At 38.2% G+C, this 12,310-nt stretch overlaps 1 protein-coding gene across 1 annotated transcript in view; it reads right to left on the bottom strand.

The window, feature by feature from the left end:
* The window catches only part of BIRC6 (baculoviral IAP repeat containing 6), a 191,760-nt gene that overhangs the window by 54,229 nt on the left and 125,221 nt on the right, over window positions 1-12,310 (bottom strand). Inside the window, exons 60-65 of the mRNA XM_015425773.1 lie at window positions 10,900-11,073; window positions 9,698-9,894; window positions 7,065-7,365; window positions 4,408-4,625; window positions 2,474-2,638; window positions 1,509-1,677 (exon numbers count right to left, since the gene is read on the bottom strand). Coding sequence (XP_015281259.1) covers window positions 1,509-1,677; window positions 2,474-2,638; window positions 4,408-4,625; window positions 7,065-7,365; window positions 9,698-9,894; window positions 10,900-11,073 — 1,224 coding nt within the window. The remainder of the gene's footprint in view (window positions 1-1,508; window positions 1,678-2,473; window positions 2,639-4,407; window positions 4,626-7,064; window positions 7,366-9,697; window positions 9,895-10,899; window positions 11,074-12,310) is intronic.

Raw genomic sequence — 12,310 nt, forward strand, 5'->3', positions numbered from 1 at the left:
CAAACTTCTCATGAGTAGTTTGCAGGGGAGCAAATATTTAAGCTGCTGACAGACTCCAACAGCAATTCTAGACTACAGACTGAATCCTGCTACCACTTAGTACTGAACATGTAGCATTCCTGGTAGTTTTCACTGCATAGCATGTGATTATTTTATGTAATATATTCTCAAAAGACAGAAAAGAGCCCTAAGCAGCTTAATCATAATTCTATCCTGTTGCCCAGCAAGGCACCTAATGTGCTATTGTGAACTATAACTCATAAGTTATCAAATGGACTATGCAAAGATATGCTTAAAGGGACTGTACTGAAAGGAGACTGCACACCTGAGAGAAGAAAACCTTTCTTTGAGTTGCTGTTCCAGCGGTTCTTCAAGGTTACCTGCCCTCTTACCTGATATGAGATTAACCAGTTCCTTTGTCTGCACAATGCCATGCCATGCCCAAGCATGAGGACAGAAAGCTCCAAACACCCTTAGGAGTTTCTTCAAGCACATGTAGGCAACCCCTCCCCCCCTCCAGACCTGCAAAGCTACACATAGCTCTGAGACTCTAATCATAGTTGCTTAGCAACTAATTGCTCACCCATCAGGAAGCCGGCTAGGGCCATCAAGAGACAATAGCCTTAACCTGATTACTCATCTCACCTGCAGCCAGGTGCCAGCCTCCAGTCTAAGTTTCTAGATCTCGATATTGACTAACCCCTGGCTCTCCTCCCCCTCTCCTTCCAACCAATAGTACGTTTTATGGGATGGACTAACAGGAGGTGTCACAGGGGGATGTGGCCAGCATAGCCTGCCCCCCTTCACCACAGTTATAAAAGGTACTACTTAACCACATGCTCTCTCTCCCCCTCTCCATGACCCCTACTGAAGCTTTAACCCTCTTATGTCCAGCTTGCTATCCAGAAACCCTACTTCCATCTTTAAACTCTAGATCTGCAGCTGGAGTCTACGTGGTTCTGCCGTTTCAGAACACGTGTTCCCCATCTTCTATTCCTAACCCCTTCATTTTTCCATTGGAATGGCTCAATCAATGAGGACAGGTAAATATTACCCAACCAACGAATGTCCTGCTAATGCAAATGTGCTTATAATCTATCTTTATTTCTTAGAATCTGTATATGTGTGTGCATGCTTGTGTATTGTTTGAATGATAAATATTCTCCAGTAAAAAGACATTATACTATATTGAATACAGTCTCCGTGTCCGTTTCTGGTACCTACAGTAAAGGTGGGACTTCTGTATACAACGGTATTTGCTCCCTAATTTGCCTATTGCCAATTAATAATCATATTTCCCCAATATTAATTAAGAAATTAGGGCAATTTGGCTAACAATCCTTCCCCCTCCAGTCAAGCACATTCAACTTCAAGCTTCTCATATCTCTCACACATTTTACAGAAACTTTAAATGTCCCATTTGAACCTGATGGAATTCTTTGAAGCAACTTTCATAAACTTCTAATTTTAGAACATGCAGTTTTATAAAACAAATAACAGCACACTACCTGAATCATTGCGGAGATAAGATGACATTGCTGGAATAAGACATGATTGACTAAGTAGTTCTAGCAGAACTGATGGAAGGGCATTGCTGTTTTGTCCTCTGCTTTCATGACTGGACTGGACATCTCCATTTGATGTGCTGCCTGCCGGATTTATGTAGCTAGCCAAAACCTGAACATTTGAAAATCATGCATCAAAATTATATTAATAGTGGAAAAATTCACTGGCCATTCATAAGCTAATCACAGAACAGAAAATGAACTGATGTATTATTATTTAGGCTCTTGCTACACAAAACATGCAAAATACCTGAAACTAAAATGGCAATATCTTTTCAGTTACTAAGAAAGCCAAACGTTTTAAAACAAAATAAACTTTATAAGGCAGTTGTAAAGATGAAGTTAGGAACTGATCAAGCAAAAACAAACTTATAAACAATTTCTAATTTAACTGAAATTGTAAATAGGTAGTTCACATAATGAAAACAACTTCAACAAACATCCAAGAACCAACCAGATCTCTCTGGTTTTTTCCCAGCGATGAAACAGCAGTATATATGCATGCACACACACACACCGAGAGATACACAAAAAAGCAAATGAATGTCTCTTTTCTTCAGACCAAGCCATCCCCCGAAACGTAAATTTTACTCTCCACGACCCACAAAAAATGAGGTTCCTGCGCTGCATCACAAATTACTTTTTAAACTTTCAAAACTGGCTTGTCATGCAACAAAAGGAGCTTGTCTGAAAAGAAGCAATGAAGCCCAGAGGCACAAACAGAGGTACTCTGAACACCACTCAATTAAGTACCTTGCCTTTTGGAAGTGCCACAGAACTAGAAAGAACTCTTAATGCAAGGGGGAAATGAGCTATTTTACAACTGAGTAGCCCCAGGGCTAAAAATAATTTATTCAGCCCATAATTAAAAACAATTCTGGTAGCATGAAGGAATATTGTACTTGTACCTGTAGCAGACAAGTGACATGCTCTTCCTCCAGTCTTTGTTTGGTCAAAGCTTGTTCCACATCCCATCCAGAAGCTGTGGAACCAGTTCCAAACCCAGTGCCTTTAGCCCAGTAAAGTTGTTGTTCTTCAGTTGCAGCATTATTATGTGTGCTGGACACCTGTGGCTAATAAAATGAAAACAGATCATCCTACTGTAGTAAAGAGCAAGAGTCCAGTACCACCTTAACAACTAAAAAATATGTGGCAGGGTATGAGCTTTTCACTTCTTCAGATTATTTTCTGCTGCTATAGACATGGCTACCCATCTAGGTCATCCTAATGTTTGGTATTGCTTAGATTTCATACTTTGGAATCAGGAATAGATGTATATCTTATTAAACAGATCTCTTTATTCTGATTCTTGAATCATGGATGCTAAGCAGTGAACGAAGTGTTGCAAGAAAGACATTTGTTCAAGTCCCATCCTCAGTGCCAAACTATGTAATCAGACCTGTTATAACATGGTAAGCATCTTGCTTTTTGGAAGTGCCATACAACTAGAGAGAACTGTAGATTTCATATTATGCTTCGCTAAATAGTCACAGGGCACTGTGGGCTTACATGCAGTGTGCAAAAACTGTTCCTGCTTTTCTATTCAGGCCAAACTGTACTTGGCATAAAACAGGTGTGGGGCATGAATCTCAAGTCCATGGAAAACTGAAACCGTCTAATTTGGAGAGTTGCAGATACTTTGCCAAATTCCCTTTTCTGGTCATGGAAATAAATATATATATTTAGGTACTGGGATTTTTACAGATTTTTTTTAAAAAAACTTGATCTGCAAAAAGAAACGAATGAAGCAAAATTCTGCATCAGTATTAACTGCCAGTAGTTGAGGAGGGGATGGGCATTTTACAAGTTTCATGGCAGGAACCCATTTTGCCCTCCACACCTGCATTCCTGAATCCCCTTTGCCCTCAGGAACAAACTTTCAGGGCTTCACAAGCTGCAGTAGGAATGGGGGAGATGAGGAAGCCTCAATCTGCCGGTGATAGTTTGCATCCAGTCCTACATCTCAAAACAGATTGAAGAGCGGCCTTAATTAGCTTTACGTAAGTGTTCCATATAACCAATTTAGCTTCAAGCCTACAACATATTCTTCAGTCGCCAACATAAACTTTGGAGAATTCGGCTGAAAACATCTGAACCATGCCACATAATGCATAGTGTATAACTAACAAAGTTGGACCAGACTTTCTTGGATTGACTGTTCAGGCTTGGAACAAAGCCAAAACTGGCATTTGGTCAACTAGTTCCAGGCCACTACATCCATTGTTAAACCCCACAGTGCCTATACAAGCAAAAGCAGCAAAAATAGTAGCCACTCAGATTTCTTCTTCAGATTGGGCAAAAGAAACTTCATTAGAGATTTAAGGAAGTTGGGACATGGTATGGTAGATGGCTCAAACGTTATATATGGTGACAAGGGATAAAATGAGAGTTGTGATAAGGTTCAAAGAACATGCTGAGAATGCTTCCTGTTGACAGCCCATTTGGTAAAATAATCCTCTAGTGAGAACAGCACCATGGGAGACTATTGCTGTATCATCTGTTTTATGTATTCAATTCTTCTGGACCATTAAACAACACAAGTATTATTTTAAATAATGGGCAGCACTTTCAAATCAACTGCAGTAACCTTACACATCTAAGTATACTACATTTCACTGAAGACCTATAAGATTTAAGCCTGCAGGAGTTGTATTACCTATACAGTGTTAGAAGCTTTTAAGGAACTCTATAGAAGGCATTTTACACATGCCACAGCCTTAAGATTGTTTTAGAAGATACCATCTCCATAAAGCAAGCATGCATTTTGGCACTATATTAGTACTGAAGATCCGATATAAACAGCTTAATCAAGGGGAAAGAAGAAGACTGAAGCTAAACTGACCTCTGTCTGGTTAGGACTAGAATTGGGAACTCTTGGAGCATGGTGACTAAGAGCTGACAGACAGGCAAGGATGAGATGTACTGCCCCAATTTCCAGTGCCATCCGCCTAAGGAGGACTCCATCATCAGTAGTCAAAGGTGTGGTGCTGAACAAACTGCGCAGCACATGGAATGGAAGGGTTGGAAGAACATTAGCTGAAGGAGATTGTAGAATGTGACCTAGATGGACAGAAAATACACACTGAGCATTTCTGATATACGAAGTTGGCATACTTGCATTAATCTTCAAATACATTACAGGTATTTTCAGGTTTTTAAAAAGTACTTCTGTTTATTACACACCGGTAAGAATTACTCCAGTGGGACAAAAACACAGAAATATATGATTCAACTTCCAGTATGGACTTGATTGAGAACACAATACTAATGTTCCTAAAAGGGACACAATATATGGAAAGCTCATTTGTTATTCTTATTCAATTATTTGCCATTCAATTAACTATGAACATTGTTCTTTCTGGGTTCTAATAAACTTATTGTTTCTCCTGAATATACTGTATCATGCCCAACTCTTGCCAAAAGCATTACTATCTGGATACTACACTCTAAACTTTCAGGATAGTTTACCTCATGACAGTTCAACAGATCCTTTCCAGATTTCAAATTCTATCAGTGTCAGGAAAATTAAGGGGCATTACAAGGTGCATGAGACTTCACTTTACAAACCCAACTGTAACATACAGACTTTTCCAGTAGAAGTTATCGGCCATAACACACAAGATTTGTTCCTGTTTGAAAGGAACAGTATGAAGTTATCATGAAAGTGTTTCAAACCTTTCACCATTTGATATGTAGAACACTATGTAATGCCTGAGTACAAAACATTCTTCAGGTTTACTGATGAAGATTAGATAGGCACACAAAGGGTTGTAGACTCTGCTCCACTAAGGACAATATGTCCTGTTGTCAATAGGTGTGTCCTGCTGACAAAAAAGAGGCTCCTTTACCTGCAGTATGCACCTTATGCCATTGAAGTGCAGTGATGTGATACTCTATTCTCAGAACTTGCCACTGATTCAATGTTGGTTTAAAACTCTCTCTTCCCAGTGCAGTGCAACATTTTCCTAATCTTTTAACCAAAGTTAAGAGATCTGGAATACCCTGTATGCTTGGATGTTCCCTCTCCCCAACAGATTCCCTGCTTTTTTGGGCATTAACCACAGTACAGCCTTACCTCTGTTTAGAGTTTAATATTAATCTTGTATAGCTTTAAACTCTAGAGTTAAACTAGAATTTGAATTTGGTTTGCAGAGCCCGGTTAAAGGTAACAAAGGTTGCGTCACACTTCTGTTTACATGCAACACCACACCTTACTTAATACTGAAAAGGAAAGGGACAGAAGGATTCATATAGGAAGGAGAAGGAACGTATGACCCGAAGAGCTCTTCTGGCTGCTTAGGAATGCTTTACGGACTGGGAAAATATTACAACAGCACTGAGACTATGCAAAGTGTTATGCAATTTGAATCTGGGATGATAATTTATTCACCCGAACAAGAGAAGTCAAATTACTTCAAAAATATCATTATTTAGTCATATTGCATATAAGCCTCCCGTACTAGATCAGACCAGTCCATGTCACACCTTTGCTATTATTCCTGACTCTGAAGTACAATAGATAATATGTACATTTCATTTTAACAAAGAGATTTTTGTTTGATTTTCATTCTACCAAGGAAATGGCAAACCTTTCCAAATATGCATACCCAGAAGCTGGAAATACAAACAATATTGCCATGTAAGGGAAATATAAACATTGAACCATTGTCCTTGCAGACCCACAATCACACATTAGACTGATATTCCCATCTACTGGCAATGTAAATCAAATTTAGAAGTTATTCAGAGACAATTTATATGCTGTGCATCAATGTTCTCACACTGTAAAAATGGAAGTTAGCAAAAAGCAGAATGACAGTGGTCAAGAAGTAGGGAAATGTTTCGATTACAATCCAGGATTGCCTATACACACCAATTAGACGGATTATCTACCCAGAAACTGGTAACCTTAGGCTCAATTGTCTCCCACCCTGTGCATAACATAAGAAAAGTTGCAACACAAACCTAGGGAGAGGGAAGCAAAAGCAAATAAATAAATAAATAAATAAATAAATCCAGGTGCCAGCTAATATTATTTTGCCCTCTCCTATTGGATATGATAGCCTGTCTAAGCTTGGATAGAGCCAGATGAGAGGAATAAGAGAAATAACTCTCAGATGAAAAAATAAGCCAGTGCATAATATTTAGTCTTTGCAAGGCCATCAAGATCTGGTTTATTTAATGAGAAAGGACAGTGACTGCCTCAAAACCAGTGAATCTGAGCTGAAAGGTTATTGCACCTGATCAAGGTTCCATTGGAAGCCTCGGAAACAATATTCAATAATTTAAAGATATTAAAATTCTATCAGTCCTGATCAATATTTATCCTAAACAATGAAGGAAATGTTTGACTTTCATATGCTTTGGTTCCAAAACCAGAACAAATTGGGAATTCCACAAAAGCCAGGTCTATGTCTTGTCAAATTCTTGTGAACTTGTACACTCAAGAGAAATACTTAGTAGTAGTCCCCAAATATACTTAGTAGTTACAGTACATACTTCCTTCACCATCATCTGTAACTCCCAACACCAATCTAAGCAGACACTGGGCATGTTTCCTCTCTTTAAGTAGCACCTCAGCATAGCCTGGGAGGCGAAGAAATAATCCAAAAGCAGCCAAAGAATGAGCAGGTATGGGAGACATAGTTTGGACTGTTGATTTGATTGGTGGTGGTTCTGCAGCAATTGTTTCTGGGGCTTCATAAACCAGTTCTCCCGACTGTTCAATGGTAACCCATTCAAACTGATCACTGTCCTTCTGCTTCTCCTGGGTGGTGGATGTAACCACTGGAGCACTCACCTTCAGAAAGAAAAAAAGACGCTTAATACTGTTCTTTGGTCTAGCCATTTAGAGTACTCTTGTTACACATACTGTCACTAAATAGTTCATATGGTAATCATTTAATAACAATAATAAAAATATTTCAATGGAGCATTCTCAAACTGTATTCCAGATGAATTATTTTAGATAGGCAGATTATGAGAAGGTTGGTCGCAGATTGAAATAATTAAAGAACAATATATAAACAATTATAATTTTAAAAACTGATTGTAGGAAAAGAGTATAGAAAAGTAGTAAGGATCACTTCCAGTATTAGAATTATTGGACAATTCATTTTTGCATTAATTTTGGTCTTGCATTATATATAGTCTTAAATTCTAAATCATTACTTAATACTCTTGAAAAAACCAAAACCAAAACTAAGACTTAAAAAAAATTCTTTATATTGATAAACAATGTACCTGCCAGGCACAGAATAAATTTTTAGATAGACTATACTGCCTTGATTTTGGATTGTAGACTATACAGTCTTGATTTTGGATTGTAGCTAAATGACAATCCTAAATGACAGATTTTTTAAAGCTTTCAATCATGGTTGGGACCAGTGCATGAGAGCAAGTGTACAAGACCAATAATTTTTCGGGGAAGAGTACTGCAGTTATCTGTCAAAGCACAAGAACATTGTTGAGGAACAACTTGCAAAACTAGTGTCCCCAGTCCAGATATATTTAATTTATATCCCGCTGTACACCACAAACAGGCTTATGGCGGTTCACAACATATAATATACAGTTAAAAGATTAAAACATAATACTACAAAATTAAAATTCAGTTCCATACAAAATCACAAGATGGTGACAACATAGTTAAGGTGCATTCAGAGATTTTTTTCCTTGTATGTGTGTTGTTAGCAAGTGGCCAAATGCTTAGCAGTTGATACATAAAGATACCTATAACTCGTATAGTGAGTAGATAAATAGCTGGGTAGGGCAGGGGGGGCAATCTAATATGATGTCCACCACCTCAACCAAAGGCCTGGCAGAACAGCTCTGTTTTACTGGTCCTGCGGAATGGTTGTAAATCCCACAGGGCCCTGATCTCAATTTGCCCCACATATACATAGATTCTGATTAAATTTTAATTAAAGAGATTAATTATGTATCTGTGCATGGTATGGGTATGAAATGAAAGAGAATCCTGTGCCTTCCTTCTGCCTTTAATATTAACTTGTCTACAAACTTAGTCTCCTTATGCATATTTTTGCAAGACACTGAACTCCATTATGAGGGACAAAATGAAGTGATAAGGACAAAAATTAGAAATGCAGTGACTGAAGCCTCAGAAAGACTGCTAGATTATATATGAATTTTTTTGTCTACGTAATGACCTGAAGCATTCAAATGCTTTCCTTTTTCGGTTTGTCTTATGTTGTTTGACTGGCGTGTGTACATAGCTATGCATCACCTCTCAGTCACTCCCCGCAAAGCTATGCTGTATTGGGTGGGCCTCTATCTTGCGCTGCCTTCCAAATGGCAGCCCCAATCACAAGTTGATGCGTACCATCTACAATGCCAAACAGGACCAGCTTCCTTCCTTCCTATTGACATCAAAAAGCTACTGCTGCCCCGACCCCCATTATTTTATATCCTTCCTAGTAATTCTGGGCTTTAGACCGCTCAGCACTTCTGAAGAAGAGGCTAGGAATCAGTGTCTTAGTGCTTGATCCAAAGACTTGCTGCACAACTGTATGCATCTTACTAGGTACATGGTGATAGGGTACCTAACATACAATATTTTCACTGTATTAAAGTGACAATAGATGATGCGGTTCATCACTATCTCAATTTTAAAGAATCAGACACAGCCTTCTTTCAGCCACTTTTTTCCTTTCTTCCAACCTGGAGCTCATGGGATGGCATATTCAAGGTTCCCAAACAGTCCCTCACCTAGGCAATGACATCCTGTATTTTAGTGAGTTCAGTGTATCAAATATATTCAGACATATCTACTAAACATGAGGCAAACAGATCTGAAATGCTCCAAGGCACTAATTGTGCACATAACCTCTCATGTATTTCTCTATGTTTATTATGCTTCATTCATGCAAAGCTCTCAAAGTCACAATTATCTTTAAAGAGAAAAATCGAAATACCGTGTAACATTTAATCAAAAGAAAGATATAGTATTTTTAAAACATTAGCACAATATTTACCTTTTAACAAGAAACAGAGCTACGTAAAAAAGCCAGTGGACATAATCAAGGCAAACTTAAATACATTTAAGTTGCAGTCATTTACAAATGTGTAACCTAAGATTAAGTCAGCTTACATATCTATCTCCTTTTACTTACTTGCTGGATTACATCTGGGTACAGCATAGGAAGCCTTTCTGCGATGAGGGCCAACCCCCCCATTCCGGCAAAAACTTGCAATGGAGATTGAATAGGGCACACTTCAAGAAAGGATTCATCCAGCACTGCATCCATGCACTCCTCACCTGGTGTGACTGCTTCATCTTCAGTGCAAGATCCCAATAAATCAGCATGCTCTACATGCAGACCAAAAAACCCATTGTTCAGTGAAATTTATATTTAAATAAGATTTTTAAAGGGTTTGATTATACAATCAGTTCCTCGAAGATAACCAGCTCACTACAGTGGCATAAACAAAAACTGAAGTGATCTGAAGAGCTCCAAAATAAAAAAAAACATACACACACAGAAAAGGAGTGGGCTTGTCTCTATGCAAGTTGGTGTGAACACACACACACACACACACACATATGAATATATATACACACACACACACACACACACATATATATATAAACACCAGCTTGCATAGGGACAAGCCCACCCCTTTTCTGTGTGTGTATATGGAAGGAGGGGCTGAAAAATCTTGAAATTCCTTGGCCATCTAAGTGAGCTTTTGATAAAGGACCAGAAACTTGAAACAAAGCTGTGTAATCCTTGACTGTATACATGAGGTCTCTAAAACTGTTCTTTTCTGAGTATCAGAGGAAAAAGCACACACACCTGAAGTTTAAATTTTTTAAAATTTAAATTTTTATTTCTTAAGTACATCCTGTGACAAAGCTATGACAAAAGTGTTGTACATAAAAATAAAGGTAATTCCTAATTTTAGGCTATCTGTTCCCTTATTTCTCATAACTGATTTCAAAAGCTTCACTTAATTGAATATTGGAGCCAGTATGGAAAGCAACTGGTTATGAATGAATTCATCCACCACCACGGATTGGAGTAAATTTAACATATAACGAAGCAATGACAAGAACTTCATGCATGTGTATTCTTATACCATACAACAAAAGCATATTCTGATGTGGAAAGATAAATAAGCTTTGTACTTCTCATTGAGACACACTACAGTAAAATCACTGCTAAAATACTACATGCCACTATGAAACTTCTAGGCACCCTGGCTTCCAGCCATTTGTCAAGGCCTGACCTAGACATTCTGAAATTTAAACCACCACCTAGGCCAAAGTAAATCAACCTAATAAAACCCTGAACACAGAGACTATTGTATATACCTTTTTCAGTATGGAGGCGCTTAAATGAATCTGTTTTTGAAAGGCTTGGATCTGAGATCACTTTGGAACCAAGCTTAACTGCCAAGTCTATGGATCGGTATCCTTGAGGAAGTTTGCGGTCATACAGCAGAGTCAGCAGCTGGGCAAGTGTCATCTCAGGTGGCAGAGGCTGGCCTAAAGAACATCAACTGGGTTACTTCTAGCAAGTAGCCATGCGAGAAATTAATTGCTGAAGTGAACACACCACTGTTCAATTATTTTAAAGGCTCTTTGAAAGCCATTTTAAAAAAAACAATGGCACATGTTTTACTATTTGCAAATCACTCTGAGTGAACTCACTTTTAAAAAGGAAGGTTATATACATAACACTTATATTTTATGAAATTATTTTATGAAATATTATTTTGCAAACAAATTTTCAAATTACAAACATTAACATGGCTTAAGAAAAGTAAAATAAATATTAAAATATAAAATATGCAGAAAACAAAAGCTGCACTAGGCTTGTCAAATCAATGGTCAATTTATAAGTAATAAATTATAGAGCAAGTGAAAAGGAGGCACAACCTGGCAAGAGCCCATTTGCAGAAGGGGCGGGATATAAATAGAAATAAATAAATAAATAAATAAACAAGACTCTAAAATAACACAAATAAAGCACACAGTTCCATTGAATAATTTTGTCTAAAGATTCAAAATTTCAGAAAACTTAAATCCACAGAACAAGCTTTACTCCCCCAGAAAAAAACCAAAAATCGTGGGAAACTGATAAATATAATGCTTGCTTACAGAATTAAAAAAATATAAATGCCTTAGTCTTCTACAAACAAAATGGCAAATATACACAGTACTTGAGAGAACTGCATGCTATTGCACCCTGTGCTACCTTAAGGTAAAGGTAAAGGTTCCCTTGCTCGAAAGCCAGTCGAATCCGACTCTAGGGTTGCGGTGCTCATCTCCGTTTCAAAGCCAAAGAGCCAGCGCTGTCCGAAGACATTTCCGTGGTCATGTGGCCGGCATGACTAAACACCAAGGTGCACGGAACGCTGTTACCTTCCCACCGAAGTGGTCCCTATTTATCTACTTGCAATTTCTTGCTTTCGAACTGCTAGGTTGGCAGGAGCTGGAACTAGAGACAGGAGCTCACCCTGTCTTGCGGCACCCGGGTCTTGAACCGCTGAACTACTGACCTTCCACAGCCTGCAGTTCAGCTACTTGAGAGAACTGCATGCTATTGCACCCTGTGCTACCTTAGCATATGTCTTTATTTTTACTATTTGAGAGGCAGGAAAAAATAAAAGTAAAAAATTAAAAATGACTTGCAGCAAATAAAAGGAAGTACCGTATTTTCCGGCGTAAAGGACGACTGGGCGTATAAAACGACCCCCAACTTTTCCAGTTAAAATATAGA

This window comes from Gekko japonicus, unplaced genomic scaffold (genome assembly GCF_001447785.1).
Source record: "Gekko japonicus isolate JY-2015 unplaced genomic scaffold, Gekko_japonicus_V1.1 scaffold1887, whole genome shotgun sequence".
In the NCBI taxonomy this organism is placed as follows: Eukaryota; Metazoa; Chordata; class Lepidosauria; order Squamata; family Gekkonidae; genus Gekko; species Gekko japonicus.